The sequence below is a fragment of the Nanorana parkeri genome, unplaced genomic scaffold (assembly GCF_000935625.1).
Source record: "Nanorana parkeri isolate BGI_ZX_2015 unplaced genomic scaffold, ASM93562v1 scaffold276, whole genome shotgun sequence".
Classification (NCBI taxonomy): domain Eukaryota; kingdom Metazoa; phylum Chordata; class Amphibia; order Anura; family Dicroglossidae; genus Nanorana; species Nanorana parkeri.
Window position 1 is genome coordinate 583,425 of NW_017306544.1, and position 16,522 is coordinate 599,946.

General features: G+C 40.4%; 1 protein-coding gene across 1 annotated transcript; it reads right to left on the reverse strand.

The window, feature by feature from the left end:
* Positions 1-2,971: 2,971 nt before the first annotated feature.
* Positions 2,972-12,438, reverse strand: LOC108787641 (prosaposin receptor GPR37L1-like). Its single transcript, XM_018557244.1, has 2 exons — positions 11,836-12,438; positions 2,972-3,745 (listed from the first exon to the last, which is right to left on the reverse strand). The coding sequence occupies exons 1-2, from the start codon at positions 12,436-12,438 to the stop codon at positions 2,978-2,980; spliced, it is 1,371 nt and encodes a 456-aa protein (XP_018412746.1). The 3' UTR covers positions 2,972-2,977.
* Between the last annotated feature and the right edge of the window lie 4,084 nt (positions 12,439-16,522).

Below are 16,522 nucleotides of genomic sequence, written 5' to 3' on the forward strand. Positions count from 1 at the left end.
TATTGTAGAAGCATTCATCAATGTATGGGTGTAGATATGTGTGGGGTGGAAAAAAAAGATCCCAATGGCAGAACAAATCTTAGTAATTAAACATTTATTAGAACAACAAAAACACATCTTGTGAATATCAGTCACTTTCTCAGAAATATGGTGTGAACACAGGTTCCCTAATAATAAAAGAAGGATGGTAATTGTCTGCCTTTTAATTTCCGGGAAATTCCTGCAAATACTTTTGAAATACTGCCATGCTTGGTTCAGCTGGTTATCACATTTCTCCTCTTAATTCCTAATTTGAAGTTACATAAATTTCCCTTTTTAACCTTAGAATTACATAAGTGAATCAGAGTCCATTATGATGCAATGCCTTAAAATCCACGCTTAATTTGCAGTGACGGGAGGTACACTTTTGTTTTTTTAGCTACAAATGGCGTGTTGATCACATTTTCCTTAACTGCAGTCAGATATGTTTGTTTTGGCCACTATTTGTGAGTGATTTTTGTGGTTTCTACTGTGACATTCACATCCAAGGGCCCATTGACACTATGTGCACTGGGCTGCTTTGCTCAACGCAGGCCCAACACATTCACACTGTATAATCCATTGTTTGCAATAGGCCCAGTTCACACTGCTAGTGTGCGCGGGTGAAAATGGAACATGCTGCTTTTAAGTGCAGCACAACGCAATGCAACACATTCCAATACATAAACCTGTCCACAAATATGGTTTTTAATATAAAATCAGCTTTAACACACAATGATTTTGAACATAAATCGCTCAATATCCTTTAAATGTAACAGAATTGTAATATTAAACAAAACATTTTTTGTTAGTCCATATAATCAGTACAAGCAATCATCCGTCATTCCATTAAAATCAGTTAGATGCTTCCTTTTATTTTTGAATAAGAAGACATGTTATCAATTTCCCAGAATGTTGAGGTTTAATATGAACAGGTTTGGCATAACAGAGTGCAGAGTTTTCTTTCTATATGTAACCGCCTTATGACTATACAGCAGAACAGCTTCACATTTCAGATTTGTATATACATTCAGCTTTAACTGAAGTCCCCATTAGATAAAAGATAGTAGCAAAAATGGGACATTCAAACGACCAGTAATTGTCATAGGTGTCAATATAAATCGGATAAAAGCCGGAATGATTTATAATAAAATATATAATGAGGTACAATGTACTGGCACAAAATGTTAACATTCTGTATATGATGTGATCCTGTATGCCCGGATTCCCCACAAGGCCACCGAGGCGGCAGGGCGCAGAGGGGCGGCAGCGGTGTCCTTGTGAGGAAGTTGCGGGCGCCGGGCGGTAAACATATTGCAGAACCTGGCCTTGGTGCGGCAGGGAGAGTAAATCAGGCCCTGTATATGACCACCTTCACATAGAAACCCCAAAACGTACATCAATATATCATCTTGCTGCGTATTAATTCAAATCATAAATCTCTACACAATGGGATATTTAGTTCTCTACATGTTTTGTGGATATAGTCTACTTCCTCAAGGTAAACAGGGTATTGTGTGTGTACTTGCTATAAATACAATAATTCAAATCAATACCACTATCAGGATCCACTGAGTAATGGGGGAGGACTGCATCGGGTCATCAAATTGGAAACATCCTAACATGAGCCTCGTGCAAAGACTGGTGATAGCGCTGTATTATGTTGTATTCAATTTAGGGATGCACCGATACCAAGTACCGTACTCAGTACAAGAACAAGTACATGTACTGATACTTTTCCAGCTCCAAGACTAGACTAGAGAAAAATGTAAAAGGTAGGAGGCAGCTGTCATTTGTAAGGAGCACACGGAGCTCCTGGGATTTGTACATACCCCATTTTAATGCATTATTTTTGTTTTTATAAATATAAATAAAGGGATGCACCAATATCATTTTTCCAAGTACGAGTACTGATACATTTTTGTTTATTGTCATGTGACAGTTTTTCTAAAACAATACAGACTAATGATTTCAGGACAGTGGTGGAGTGCCAGAGCCAGGTCCCAGCTGCAAACGCTGCAACCCTGGTAGTTCTCATGAAAATGCCAAGTATCTGCACTGGTCTGTGAACTGGTATCTGAACATCCCTAATAACATTTTTATACTTTTATTCAGTATTATATTGATATTGGGAATACTTATCCATAATAAAATGTATGATATAGTGTGCCTCATAAGGAGATGTGCCCAAGTAGATCACATGAGGGTAAGCTGAGATGAATAAAAATGTAATTTTTACAGATGGGTTTCTATATCGAGGTGGTTATATATGTGAACAGTTTGTGCAAACTAACTAATATAATAGTACAAACTATTATATTCTTGTACCTTATACATTTGATTAAAAATACATTTTAAGTTTTTAACAGATTTTTGATGGCATCCATTTTTAGCTACTATCTTTGGATGTATGCTCTTTATGATTATTATAATTATACAGGATTTCTATAGCGCCAACAGTTTGCCCAGCACTTTACAATATAAGGAAGACATTACAGTCACAATACAATTCAAGACAAGGTGGTAAGGAGGGCCTTGCCCGTGAGGCTTTATTGGGATATTTGTACATTACCATATTGCTATATACTTTCCATATATTAATTATTACTAAAAGTCCCCATTAACTACTCAGTAGACAACCCATTAACAATGCTATACTGGCATAAATGTTGCATCCTAGTAACATTGACGTTGCTACACCTTTTACATTATGCTGCATACACTGCACTATATGCACTATATAAACCATCGTGTCAGTTGTTTTCTTTCTATTGCTACTTGTAAAACTATGAGTTTGGCCTAATATTAGCTTGCCAAACCTAACTATTGATCCATCAGTCATTTGTTACTTTGTCTTTCTTATTTCCTCTAAAGATCTAACATACAGTAGTTACCTTTACTTCGATCTTTTCCTACTGAATATATATATATATATATATATAGCATCTCCTGTGATCCATCAACATGGTGTTCCAAGCTGCAATTCTACATAATTTGTACAGTTAGGGTTAGTTAATTGTTCCTGTTTATCAGTATTCTCTTCAGCCTTATGTACAGGTCCCGGTTTAGGCTTACTATCACAACAACAGCAACAGCAATCCAGGAATGCCTGCCCTAATGGTTTAGAAATGCACAAGAGTAAAATAGGTGTCACTGCACACTTTAAAAATAAGAAAAACTGAGTGATAAGCATTAGAAGATTATGAGGGACATGATAAGTGGTGTAGCTAAACAAGATGTTTGTGACATTTTCAGGTAAAATGCATATGCCATACACAATAGCTAAACTTGCAACTATCCAATTGAGCTGGCATTGGACCTGCACATTTTTGATGTTCTTTGTATTTCCAACAATTCTCAGTGTTACTAGTAATGAAGTCATTGTGAAAAGAAGTGGCAGGCAGAAGTAACAGCCCAGAAACCACCACATACGAGCGTGCTTGTAGGTAAGAACTAAGGCGTAAAAAACTGGAGAGAGTTCAGTGGATGGGTCCATGACACAGGAGTCTATAATCAGGCCTGAAGCTGGAGAACGCTCCTGGTGGAGTTGCCACAGAAAAATTTCTGGAAGAGCAAGTGTCAAGGAGCCGATCCAGATAACAGATATCTTTCCTAGTATAGAGCGACACTGTTCCTCTGGCTTTGATGAAAATTGAGATGTTATCCACTGGAAACGATCAATGCCCAGAGCACAAAGAGAGAATGTAGAGACTCCAAATGAAGACACCTGAGGAAAGAAGCAAAACACATGAGCATGCAGCAAAAAGAAAAAAAAAAGTTGTCTTAAGGTGCCCATACACTTTGCGATTATCGTTCGGAAATCAAACTAGATTATGTTTTCATACGATAATCGGGCAGTTGATGGGAAGTGAACGATCACAATTACTGTACAACTGGCTGAATTTCCTTTATCAGTCAGGCTGGAAAACTTTTGTTCGAAACATAGGAAATTCGATGGATCAGTGTCGTTTTCGTACGAAAAAAATCGCCACATGAACACTGCTCATGTGCAAACGAAAGTTTGTTCTGTTGATCGACGAACTTTGGTCAGTTAGTATTGCTAACGAAAGCATTGGTCTGTGCATGATGGGGTATTCGAGCAGAAATTGAATGACGGTTTGATGAGGGCATGAAAGAAATCTAACGATAATCACAAGGTAAAAGGCCAGCCTAACCTGTAGAATCTATTTATTGGTGTACATTAACCCCTTAGCGACCAGTGATGTACATAATACGTCATTGGCCGGGGGTCCATTTAAACAGACTGTTTAAACGGCTGCCGGCTTTGCAATAGAAGTGATTCTGGTGGCTCAGCTGCTGTCAGATCGCTTCTACAGGCTGGTAAAGTGCCCGCCCCCCTGCCCGACATCCCCGCTGTGTTTCCTGGAATTCGCTGCCCCTCCTGCAGGCCTGGGACCTGAAGGAGAGCAATAAGCTACTGAAGTGCAGATCACACTTCAATAGCTTATTTAGAGTGTAAAGGTCATATTAGGGGTTTTGGACCCCCAGTGTCTCCTTAAAAGGGAACTGTCACCACCAATATGCTATCACATGGGGGGCTTGTGATAGCAATTCAAGTAAAGTTAAAAAAACAACGTTTTGAACAATATTATTAAATAATAATAGTAAAAATAATAAAAAAAATTGTAAGTCCCTGCGATCATGTGCGTGTTCACATAAACACGCGTCGGGTGCGCCCACATATGAAAACGTCCATCACGCTACACATGTTGGGTATCGCTGCACACGCCAGAATGAAAGCAATAAGTCTAGGGCCAATATTTATGCATATCTCGAAATTCATGACCTGTAGGGGCTCTTAAATGTGTAGTCTATGGACTTTTTGGGGTACTGAATTTTGTCGCCGTTTCACAATTTGTAACCTGGGAATGTTGGGTATCTATTTACTCGTGGTAACTTCATCTTTTATATTTTACAGAAGAAGTGGGTATTATGCTGTGTTTTGGGGCCCTAAATTTAACTTAAGTGCCTTTTTTACAAAATGTTGGGGTTTGATAAAGAGTTGCGCTAATATCGTGCAACATAAACATTTGCAACTACTGGCATTTATTCTACGGGGTTCTTGCTTTCAAAAAAGATATGTTTGGGGGCTTGAAGTAACGTTCAGGCCCAAAATGTGGGTTATAACATGTGTGCAAATAACGGAAAAAAAGGCCTTGGGAGCGAAAGGGTCATTAAGAGGTTAAGGGGACACAGGAGTATTCAGGTACATATGGTTATGCAACTGCCTTGAGGAGATTGGACACTGGCAAACAGAGCTGAAACCCAGCCAAGTACAATACCTCCCCTTCCCAGCATACCTTAGTTTTGTTAGCAAACAATAGTAGTATTGGATCACAAGAACATTGGGAGGGGGGACACTTCATGTACTCCATTTTACAGGATGGACAGAAATCTTATTTTCTTAATCGTACATTAAGGGACATGGGAGTATTCAGGTACATAGGAATGTTGGTCCACAGCAGATATGAGACATTACTGGATGTAACTTCCCCCTCCCAAGCCCCCAGCACACATAATAAACTTTCCCCCACTTCCTCCCAAGCCCCCATAATAAACTTTCCCCCCTCCCAAGCCCCCAGCACACATAATAAACTTTCCCCCACTTCCTCCCAAGCCCCCATAATAAACTTTCCCCCCTCCCTCTAGTGCAGACCTTACTAATGATCCATCATTCGGCCGGAGCTCAGAACTGACAGAGCTCCAGGCCGGAGCTGACAGGAGCAGTTCTGCGGTCTGCATCAGACAGAGATGCAGATCGTGTAGCTGCTCCCGCAAGTCGGGCATGATGTCCGTGACCGTGTGTCCGACTTGTCAGCTTGCTGACAGGCCACACAGCACCGGCTCGAGGGGCCGGAGTTGGTCCTCAGGCCAGTACTTTGAGACCCCTGGTTTAGACAATAGGGTGCGGAGTTCTTTGTTGTCAATACTGAATGGTATTATGTGGAAATCACTGTGATTAGATTAGATAAATTGTATTTATTTGTGGTACACTTCTAGTTAGAGTGCTTCACTATACAAAATTTTAGTTTGAGATTGTAGATTAGGTTGAATTGATCCCTTGGAGTCACCAGGGCATCCACTGCAAAGGCTACAAAATCACTGAACCTAGAGACAAACCTGCTTCATTTGTTGTTGAGCCTGTAATCCAGAAGGTTCACATTTTGCATCCACCACCTGTGACAGATGCCTTGAAACACCTTAGAGGTGAAGAGACCATTCTCTAGAGTCCAGACATTGAGCAAGTATGCAAACCAATTTTTCATACCTGGGATGTGTCCAGTGAACAGGGCTGAAATGTGAAGTAATACCCAGGCAAGAATCAGATCTGCTTCTCTTTGAGCTGCATGACTTCTGGTTCTTTCCTGATGGTTCATGTAAGCCACTTCTGTGGCATTGTGTCAGGATTTCTTACCCTTTCTTGTCCTTTGAGCTGCAGCCTATGTTCTGTTGCTGTGGCTGACACTTTTCGTTCCTCTTTGGCGTCCTCTTACGACCAAACCTGTAAACATCATCATTCTGCAACTACTGACATACTCCTCTCAACTTCCTGTCTCAGAGTGATGATGCAACACCAGTTCACGGTTTGACTGATCTCCTGGTTCTGGACTCTGGCCATTTCTTTTTGATTCATCCTACTCTCATTGTTCGCTGACCTGGTTTGGCTTGCTACACGCAAAGGACTTTCTCCATTGTTTTTTGCCATTTTGTTTATTTTTATTTTCAAAAAAACTCCATTTATTTTTTTGTCTGTTTTTTTTTGGTTCCCTGACACATTGTCCAACTGAATTCTGGTACAATCACCTTGCAGACAAAAGATCCAGCATTGGAGGGATAGTGAAATCACTCTGAGCTCGAGATCAGGAGACAACTTTCCTCTGCTGATGAAGTTCCCTGTTGCACGTTGTCATCCATTGACATGGGTTTTATTTGTCATCTGCTGTCAAGCTTTTCTTTTATCCTACTTTTTTTTTACATCCAGATTCTAATAAGTCCCTTATCACAGAATCCTACATCCACTGGGCCAGAGATGTAGGTAAGAGGCCCTTGTCCCCATCAACATAGAAACAGAGTGCTTCACCAGTCAGTGCCCCTGGCAAGGTACCCTCCTCGTGTTCATCGCATACAGCCTGGTATGGTTTTGGAAGGGGGGCGCACTCTTTCCCAACCAGCCAGGCTGCATGGTCATGCTGTTTTTTTTCAGCATGGGGTTCCACCCCTTAAGGTCCATACCACACCCAAGTTAAGGGTCTGGTATGTAGTTTCAGGGGAACCCTATATAGTGATTTGTAATGTACTCATCACTGTTTGATTGTTGTGACTTTGACTGCTGTTCCCAATCCAGACAGGACATCTTTTGGGTGCAAATATCTATGCTTGCTCCTAAACACATACTTTAGAAGAAAAAAAACATTTTCTATTTTTTTCCTTCTCTTTTATCTTCTTCTCGGTTGCATTGCATTGCATGTTCTGGGTTTGATGGTGCCCCCCTTTAGGCAGTCCTGTATGCCCAATTAATTTCAGAAAGTTGCAACTCATCATTCTGCCAGAACACTCACCAGAGTCTCTATTACTCCATTTACCTGACCAACAAAACCCTCCAATGGTGGCACCCGGGACGCACCCCCTTATGACGCCACTGTTGGCATGTGAAAGGTATTTCAGCTGTACTTCTCCTTGTATTCTCCTTTACAGTGTGTGTGTGTGTGTGTGTGTGTGTGTGTGTGTGTGTGTGTGTGTGTGTGTGTGTGTGTCAGCCTCTGTGGTTAACAGACATATTGTACAGTATAGCTCTCTCTTATGCCTTTTTGCAGCCATCCAACAGTTTAATTCACTTTAAATGAGAACCCTGGCTATTTTATATTTCCTTACAGTTTTGCAGCTAAAATATCTGAAAAGGACAATTTTTAGGTATAACATGCAGCATTGCATTTAAAAAAGTGAAACAAATCTACTGTAATCCAACAAATATTGCATCTATGCTAATTCAGAAATCTCAAGCATTTTAGGGTCATTTTTGGTCAGTGTATATACCTCTATTACATTGCTGGTCAGTGTATATACACCTCTGTTACATTGCTGGTCAGTGTATATACCTCCGTTACATTGCTGGTCAGTGTATATACCTCCGTTACATTGCTGGTCAGTGTACATACCTCCATTAAATTGCTGGTCAGTGTATATACCTCCATTACATTGCTGGTCAGTGTATATACCTCTGTTACAGTGCTGGTCAGTGTATATACCTCCATTACATTGCTGGTCAGTGTATATACCTCCGTTACATTGGCAGTCACTGAGAATACCTCCGTTACATTGGCAGTCAGTGTAAGGCCTCCTAACTAATTCTCTCCTCGTTCTCTTTCTCCTGTATATTCTCCCAAAGAAAATTCTGCACGGCGCTAGAGTGTTTGGGTTTCGCTTGAAGAAAAGGTGGCAACTCTAAGGGGGTGATTTACTAACCTAAACACACGCACTAGGTGCGTGTGATTTTTTACACAGCAAAACTTATTTATCAACCAAAAAGACTCACTGACACTTAGGGGTTGATTTACTAACCTTATAAACACGCCACGAACAAGTATACACCTCTGTAGTGTGTTCCCTCCCAGCATGATCTATTGGTGGAATCTAGACACCTTTGTAGTATGTACACACCCAGCAGGTGTGTTGTGCAAAGCCCTGCATGAATTGCAAGGTGATGTTGTGTAAATTAGCTCTACATTGTGTTGCTTGCGTTGATGAATGCAGGAATGTAAATGCATGAGCTAACCATTTTTGTCTAAACTGTGAAGCAGCATTATATATGCATCATGTGCATGATTTTTCCATATATGGCATTAGTGGAAATATGCTTTTAGAGACTTTTTGGTTGATAAATAAGTTTTGCTGTGTAAAAATCACACGCACCTAGTGCGTGCGTGTGTTTAGGTTAGTAAATCACCCCCAATGCCTCATATCCCATAGTTCACATAGTAGCTTATAACTCTGTTACACACACATAGACTGATTGATGGCGTCTCATCACAAAAAACAACTATATATGTTTGCCGCAGCGACAAAGGATTCATTGGGGGAAGCAATTGATGTTCTAGTAGCTTCATGAAAACATAGTCTGATATACAGTGGGGGGAATTCATCAAAACTGGAGCAGACAAAATCTGAAGCAGATTTTCACTGCAACCAATCAGCTTCTCTGAGTGGAGCAAGTAGCTGGTCTTGCCCACGGCGCTAAATAGATTTGCACCGACCCTGCCTAGGATATAGTTCTTCCTTCATTGTGCCAATCCAGATTGCAGGCAAGATAAGCTTATCCACACACTTGATGTAAGCAGATGTGTTGCATTCAGAATTCAAGATAAGTGTATGTATAAAGTCACTCGCATTCCAATAGAATTTCAAGTCAAAAACGGTTTATTGACTTGATTGCTATCACATCATATATCGACGTTTCGGAACAACACCGGTTCCTTCTTCAGGCAAACAGAATGTGACACATTCCAAAACGTCGCTATATGATGTGATGCAATAACTCGGACTAAATTGCCAACCAATTGGTAAGTTCTTACTAAACAACCACTGGATCACTAGGGAATGTGAAGGTAACGTGCTCTCTCTTTTATTTTGTGTTTGGGGGGGGGGGGCAAGGGTAATATTATTCTTTAGTGTGCGTGTGTATTAGGCCCCATTCACACTTGTACGTTGAGGTTTGATTAGGGATTTCTGAGTCAGGAATTTGCGTTTTACTGCAGCAGGAATCCCTAATCTGGTGTTTACAAGTGGCAGCTGTCACCTATTCAAGTTACTGATCAGGTGACAGCTGCAAATGCCAGAACACCGCATGCAATGGTGTGTGATATGATTACATGTGGTTAGGAATCAATCCTATGCGTCCAGAAAGAGTGACTGTTTTCTAACTGCATGTAATCATATCACATACCATTACATGCGGTGTGCAGGTGTTTACATGATCATTACCTGATCATTAACTAGAATGGGTGACAGCTGCCACTTGTAATTGGCAGATTAGGGATTCCTGCTGAAGGGAAACACACATTTTGAAGTAAACACACCATGGGAGAAGATCATTTGTCCAGTGGACCCTGAATTAATTGAGTTTGAGACCCCTGATCTAAAGCCTAGGCAAAGTCATTGTCTGTAGCTTAAGGATTGCTTCAAATGTTAAAAGGTACTTATTTTCAGAAAAATTATATTGCTGCTGCATATTGTGACATGTCAGGAATTTATTCATACATACTTGTAAAGTTATTAAAAAGTGAACCTGAAGGACATATACAGGTTATATTTAGTTATCTGTTATCAAATGAGTTCCAACCCAGCTGATGGATTCTTTCTACAAACCTCAGATACTTGGACATGTGGGCTCACTGCTATATTGGCAAAAGCTATATTGTGTGCAGTACACAGTGTGTTTAGCTGTAAGCCCTCGTTCACACCTGAATGTTTCGTAGCGCGTTCTACGCTCGACGAACGCTCTACAAAACGCTCAAAAATATAAATCCCATTGTATTCAATGGTCTCGTTCCCACCTTGGCGTATTTCCGCCCGTCCCTAACGCGCTACAAACGGCCCACGCTTGAAAAGGTACAGGTACTACTTTGGGCCGTTTTGTTGCGCGTTTCCATTGGGATACAGCCAAGTAGCCTTCAGAAACGCGCGACGGTCGCGCAACTTTTTTTACCGCGGTAAAAAAACGCGCGACAGACGCGCATATGCAATACGCTTAGGTGTGAACGAGACCTAACAGTCTTTCAGAAAATATGCTGATGATAATGTCAGATATACAGCTAGTCATGAGAGGGAGGAACTACAAATAAGTTAATTTTACAATAACTCGGACTAAATAGCAAACCAATTGGTAAGTTCTTACTAAACAACCACTGGATCACTAGGGAATGTGAAGGTAACAGGCTCTAAAAATATTTAGAAACTGATGCTGTGACCATGTTAAAATGTACTGACCAATATCACCCATACAATACAATCACCTTTAACAATTATTTGGCGACTAAAACTGCAACAGTGATGCATATAGAAACAGCAGTATGCAAAAACAGTAGGTACACTTGTCTTGCTTCACTCATTTCTTTCCCAAACCACGTCTGCTTTAAACCGAACGCTTACAGGGGGGGGATCAAATTTGCCTTTAGTAGGTCATGTATGGTCACCTTCAGTCAGCTGTATAAAGGGTACGCGTCTCATTTTATCTTGTTTTGATAGATGGGGAAATGGTTCAAGCCTGTCATTCCTTTACTGTTGTCTGTGTCCCTATTGTAAATATGTGCTGGGAAACGTTTTGCTGTCCTATTGTAAATATTTCCCATCACTTACTGTTGGGATAGCAAGTGATATCAATTATTTTTAAGGGTGATAGACACCAAAAAATAGAGTTAGGAAGGGTTAGAGGTTTTTTTTATCGTTTCTTCCGTCAGTGCCTTTCTGTCCCGGGGACAACTCATCCCGTCTCCAGGACAGAAAGCGAGCCAGATATCCTCAAATGAGTCACAGACCCAAAAACCTGACAGAAGTTTTAACTCTTAACCATTCTATTCAACACAAAATATAATGTTTTTGCTGGAACTGAGAGCTTTAAGTTGTCCGCATGTTAAGAATTTCTAGAAATGTAGTCTGAAGGTATGACATTAGTGAGAAATATTTCTCTTTCTAAGTGAACTAAAGGTGGCCATGCATGACCCGATAAAAGTGAAGCCCTGCCATGTTACACAACAATGTATAAAATCACAGATAAATATATACTTTTTAAAATGTCCTTACCTCCATGTAAGGTATAATGCGGCAGGAGAGCGCCCCAAGCAATCTACGATGTGTGATCTGCTGAAAAACAACTACAGGCAAGCAGAAAAAAAGAAGAATAAAGTCCCAGAGGGCTACAGCAGCCAGGATGGAGTCCCAAGCGCTCTTCATAGACATACTGTGCCACACTATGCACATGATGGATAGATTGCCAACAATACCCACAGCAAAGACCACCAGAGACAGCAGAAGCACTCCGTAGGCACTCAGGGAATTTTCACCTAAGGGATACAGTGAGTTTACAATCTTTGGTGCCCCAGTAGATGATATGGAAGAATCATTATATATTCGTTTTACATCCGGCTTTCCACTGGTTGTTGACTTGATGAGCCTCGGGTATCCCATTAGGGCAGGATTTTGCCTGGACTCGTCAGCTTGTGAACCTCTTTTGCCTTGATTTCCCACCTGCTTTGCTGCCTCCTGAACATCTTTTTCCACTAAATTTTTGCTGCTGGGCAAACTCAGGTTTCCAGACAGTGAGCTGGAATCAGTGGATTCAATAATAATGAACTGAAAAAACAAAATAAACTCTAAATACTTGGATCTGACCGTTAAACCTTTCATAGTTGCAGAGAAAAGTCTTGTAGCGTCAAGACAGGGGAGTGTAATGCGTATAGACGGTTGGGGGAGAAAAGCTCAGCTGTAGGGAACACAAAGCAGCCATTATTCTTTTCTGAATACCTCACAGTGTCTCTCCCACATGACTGAACATTGTGGCAGACTCTGCTCACTACTATTATACATACTCCATGTTTCAGTCAATAACTTTTGTGTCCTAGCACCAGCTAGTGGCGTCATTTAAAATGACAGTACCATTTATAAATGCTTCAAGATATGGCATTCAGGGAGAGTTTGAAGCCTTTAAAGTGATCAATTGTGGCAACACCATGTAATGATCAGGTAAGCGAATGACAGCAAACATATACTGTATATTATACTAGCCTTGCAATTGTCTGCTTTGAAATATCCATTGAGGAGTCAATCAACAGGATGACTATGATTACCTTTATATTTAACAATTAAGTGAGATGAATAAGTTCCTAGGCAATAAAATACCCAATCATATAATGGAAAAAAAATTCAAAAAAATATTTTGCTTGCACGTGATTGGATGATGAAAGTCAGCAGGGATTCACATAGTTCACTAAGGGAACCCCGCCCCCCCCCTACAAAGTGCAACTGTGAACGGCCTATTTGCCTTTAGTAAACCTACTCACATGTGTTCAGTTAAATTAGGGTCAAATATTAATCTGTTGTAAAAAGTTTACAAGGGAAGCCAATTGCACACTATGCTGATTTACTTGTGTCTTTTGTAAATCATATTTACAGTAAAATGTAATTGTAGTCAGGAAGTATGCATACGAAAGCAGGCTTATGTCAATATAGCATGTTTGGTGGACACCCCAAAAGGCTACAAGTAATAAAGATAGCTAAAGCTAAAAAGTTAGTAATGAACAGTTAGCTAAAACTTGTTTATTAGGTTCTCTTGAAAGCTCCTATGTATATGATAATTTACAAGCTTCAATCTTTGGGCATTGATGAAATGGGGTGTACTTGGATAGAGAACTGGCTAAGTGAACGTGTTCAGAGAGTATCAATAAATGGCTCATTTTACAAGTGGTCCTTGGTTGGCAGAGGCGTGCCTCAGGGTTCTGTCTTGGGGCCATTGCTGTTCAACCTGTTTATCAATGATATTGGGACTGATATGAATATTTCAGTTTTTGCTAACAATACCAAAATTTGTAGGGTGATAAACTCGACAGAAGACATAGAAATATTACAGGAAGATTTGGATAAAATAGGGGGTGGGCATCTACATGGCAGATGAGGTTTATTTATTTAGTGTAAGGTTCTGCATTTTGGAGATTTGGGAGTCCTAGTGAACGGTTGCATTAGTAACAGTATGCAAAGCCAGGCAGCAGCAAATAAGGTGAGCAGGGTACTTTCATGTATAAAAAAGGGAATGTACTGTAAAGACAAATCCATAATTCTGCCCCGTACAAAACACTGGTCCGGCCACATCTTGAGTATGCGCTTCAGTTTATTCACAGAATAAAGGGGCCTAAAATTAGAGGACCTAAACTATGAGGAAAGACTGCAAGCCAGTGGCACCCAGGGCCTGATTTACTCTCGGTGCTGCCCCAAGGCCAGGTTGCTCTTTGTGCCAACCCTCCCCCCAATGGGGAATGGCAACAAAATGGAGGGGGTGGCAGGGCTGTACTTTATCACTTTTTTATTATTTTTTACTTATCTTTTTATAATTTTTATTTTATAATTTTTTTCTTTACTTAAACAATTATAGACCTTTTATTTGTAAGTGAGCAAACTTAAAATCTGCAGTGGATCAAATCATTATTTTCCTCACTGTATACAAAATATACGATTAAATTTTTAACCTGCAAAACTGGAATTTGCCCCTTAAGGCCAGTCTGATGGCCCATCGGGCACACCCAACAAATCTACTAATACCCATTAAGTTATTTTTCTTTAACGTGTTTATGTTTCAATAACGTTTTTGGTTACGTTTGCGGCTTTTACTATGTCTATTTACCCATATCAGTTTAAGTAGCCTGCTTTCTACTTGGCCTAGGCTGGCTACATATTTAAAATCTTTGCATGCCACATCACCAAACTATTGTTATCATTTTAACTCAATTTAAAACAATACTTTTGCGAAATAAACAAACACACTTAATTGTAATAACTTTTTCCCAATAAAGGGAACTCCAACAGGTGCACTTTATTGAAGGCCACAGTTGCAGTCGAGCAACAGACAATATGAGATGACGAGGGAAAAACAAACAATATACCATACCAGTGTTTGTATATTTTTCAGTGTAGACTATAGTGGCTTTTCCTCATCCCTACTTTCTTTTCTTCTCTATAACATATGTGAACCAGAATAGTGCAACAGCCCATATTAACATGTTCTTAGTCTATTTTTCACTAGATGTAGAAGAAATGTTTGTAATGAGGATATACAGTACCAATCACTATAGCACTATTATTTACAACTTGGTAAAGATATAATGGCCAGCGGAAAATATTACAAATCATCATCTGGTTATTTTTGCTGGTTTTCACAAATGCAGACTTAAACAAAATGTACCGTTTAATGCGTAATACATGGAAGAATTAGAGGACATTGAAGAGGTCACTGAACAAATGGAAGATGGCAGAAGAAGCAATCCCCTTCCATTTCTAGAGACATTTTGGAAATGTATTAGTTTACTTTTTAAACAAAAATGGGTGGCAAGTAGAGTTGGGAAGGGCTGGAAAAAAAAGAAAGACATTTTTTTGAAAAAGACCTTTTCCCCCCGTTTTTTTTCTAAAGCCGTTTTTGTTTTTTTCCGGAAAAATTTAAAAAAAAAAAAAAAAAAAAAGGAGTGTGGAATATGTTCTTTCTCAAGGATAAATAATATAACTTTGACATGGTATTCAAGCTATACAACATGAAGACCTTAATGAAAGATTTCTGAGACTATGTAATGTCCTAAATTATTGCACATTTTCTCGGCTGAAGACAAGTAAATCCTGGAATACAATTCAAGTAACACTGTATTTCTCAATGCAGTTCTCAAACTCAAAAAGAAATATGCATTTCTGCCACTAGGGGCACTACAGAGGAAAGGCTCCAGTTTAGTTAGCTTGTGGGCTCTATCTTGTACTTCCTACAGTTGGGCGATTGTTGGTATGATGGTAGATGATAGTTTATGTCCTCTCAAGCCTCTCGGGGTACATTTGTCTGACAAATTTAGTTTATCTTTATAACCTTTAAATCAGGGGTGCCCATTAGGTCGATCGCGATCTACCAGTCGATCGCGTAACGATCACTGGTAGATCGCAATGTCCTGGGGCTTCTCCTCTGGATCCCCGCTGCTCTCCCCAGCTGTATGCAGCGGGGAAATGAGAAGTGAAGGAACCACTGCAGCCGGCGGGTGGGAGGGAGGAGGACGGAGCCGCTGTCACCGAACTAAGGACGAACGGTGAGGGAAGCGTGAGAGAGAGACACTCGGCCAGGATCTGACAGCCGGCGCCTCTCTCTCCCCTCACCACTCGGCCTTAGTTCTGTGACAGCGGCTCCCTCCTCCTCGGCTGAAGTGTTTCTGTCACTACTCCTCGGATTCCCGCCGCTGCCTCTGCCCAGGGATCCATAGGAGAAGCTGAGCCCCCGTGTGCATGGCCGAGTGGTGGAGGATCGGAACATATCAGTGATATGTTCCGATCCTCTCTGCAGGACAAACACTGGAGCGATCAGCTGATCACTCCAGTGTTTGTAAATAACTGGGGACACATAGTACTATGTGTCCCCAGTTAGGAATGAACAGGATGTGATTTACATCACACCCTGTTCATTCATGAGTTTCTCAATGGGGAGAAGCACTCTGTACAGAGGCTTCTCCCCATTCAGAAACTGGATGATAGTAAATATTTTCTAAATGAATGGGAAGCCTCTGTGCTTTCCATTCATTTAGAACAGAGGCTGCAGAAAAAAAGATTGAGGACTTTGTGTCCTCAATTTATTTTTCTATTTTAAAAAGGGAAATGTCAGGAGGCTGTTTCACCGAAGCATCCCCCAAGAAGTTAAAAAATAAGCAAAAATAAATAAAAAATAATAATAAAAAAAAACAAAACATACTGGAAGGAG

Bases quoted from the DNA above. Each gene is read 5' to 3' on its own strand.
- LOC108787641 (XM_018557244.1), bottom strand. From the start codon at position 12,438: ATGAAAGGTTTAACGGTCAGATCCAAGTATTTAGAGTTTATTTTGTTT. The intron at 3,746-11,835 runs GTAAGGACATTT...TTCTTTCCTCAG, and splicing joins GCATTATACCTTACATGGAG to GTGTCTTCATTTGGAGTCTC.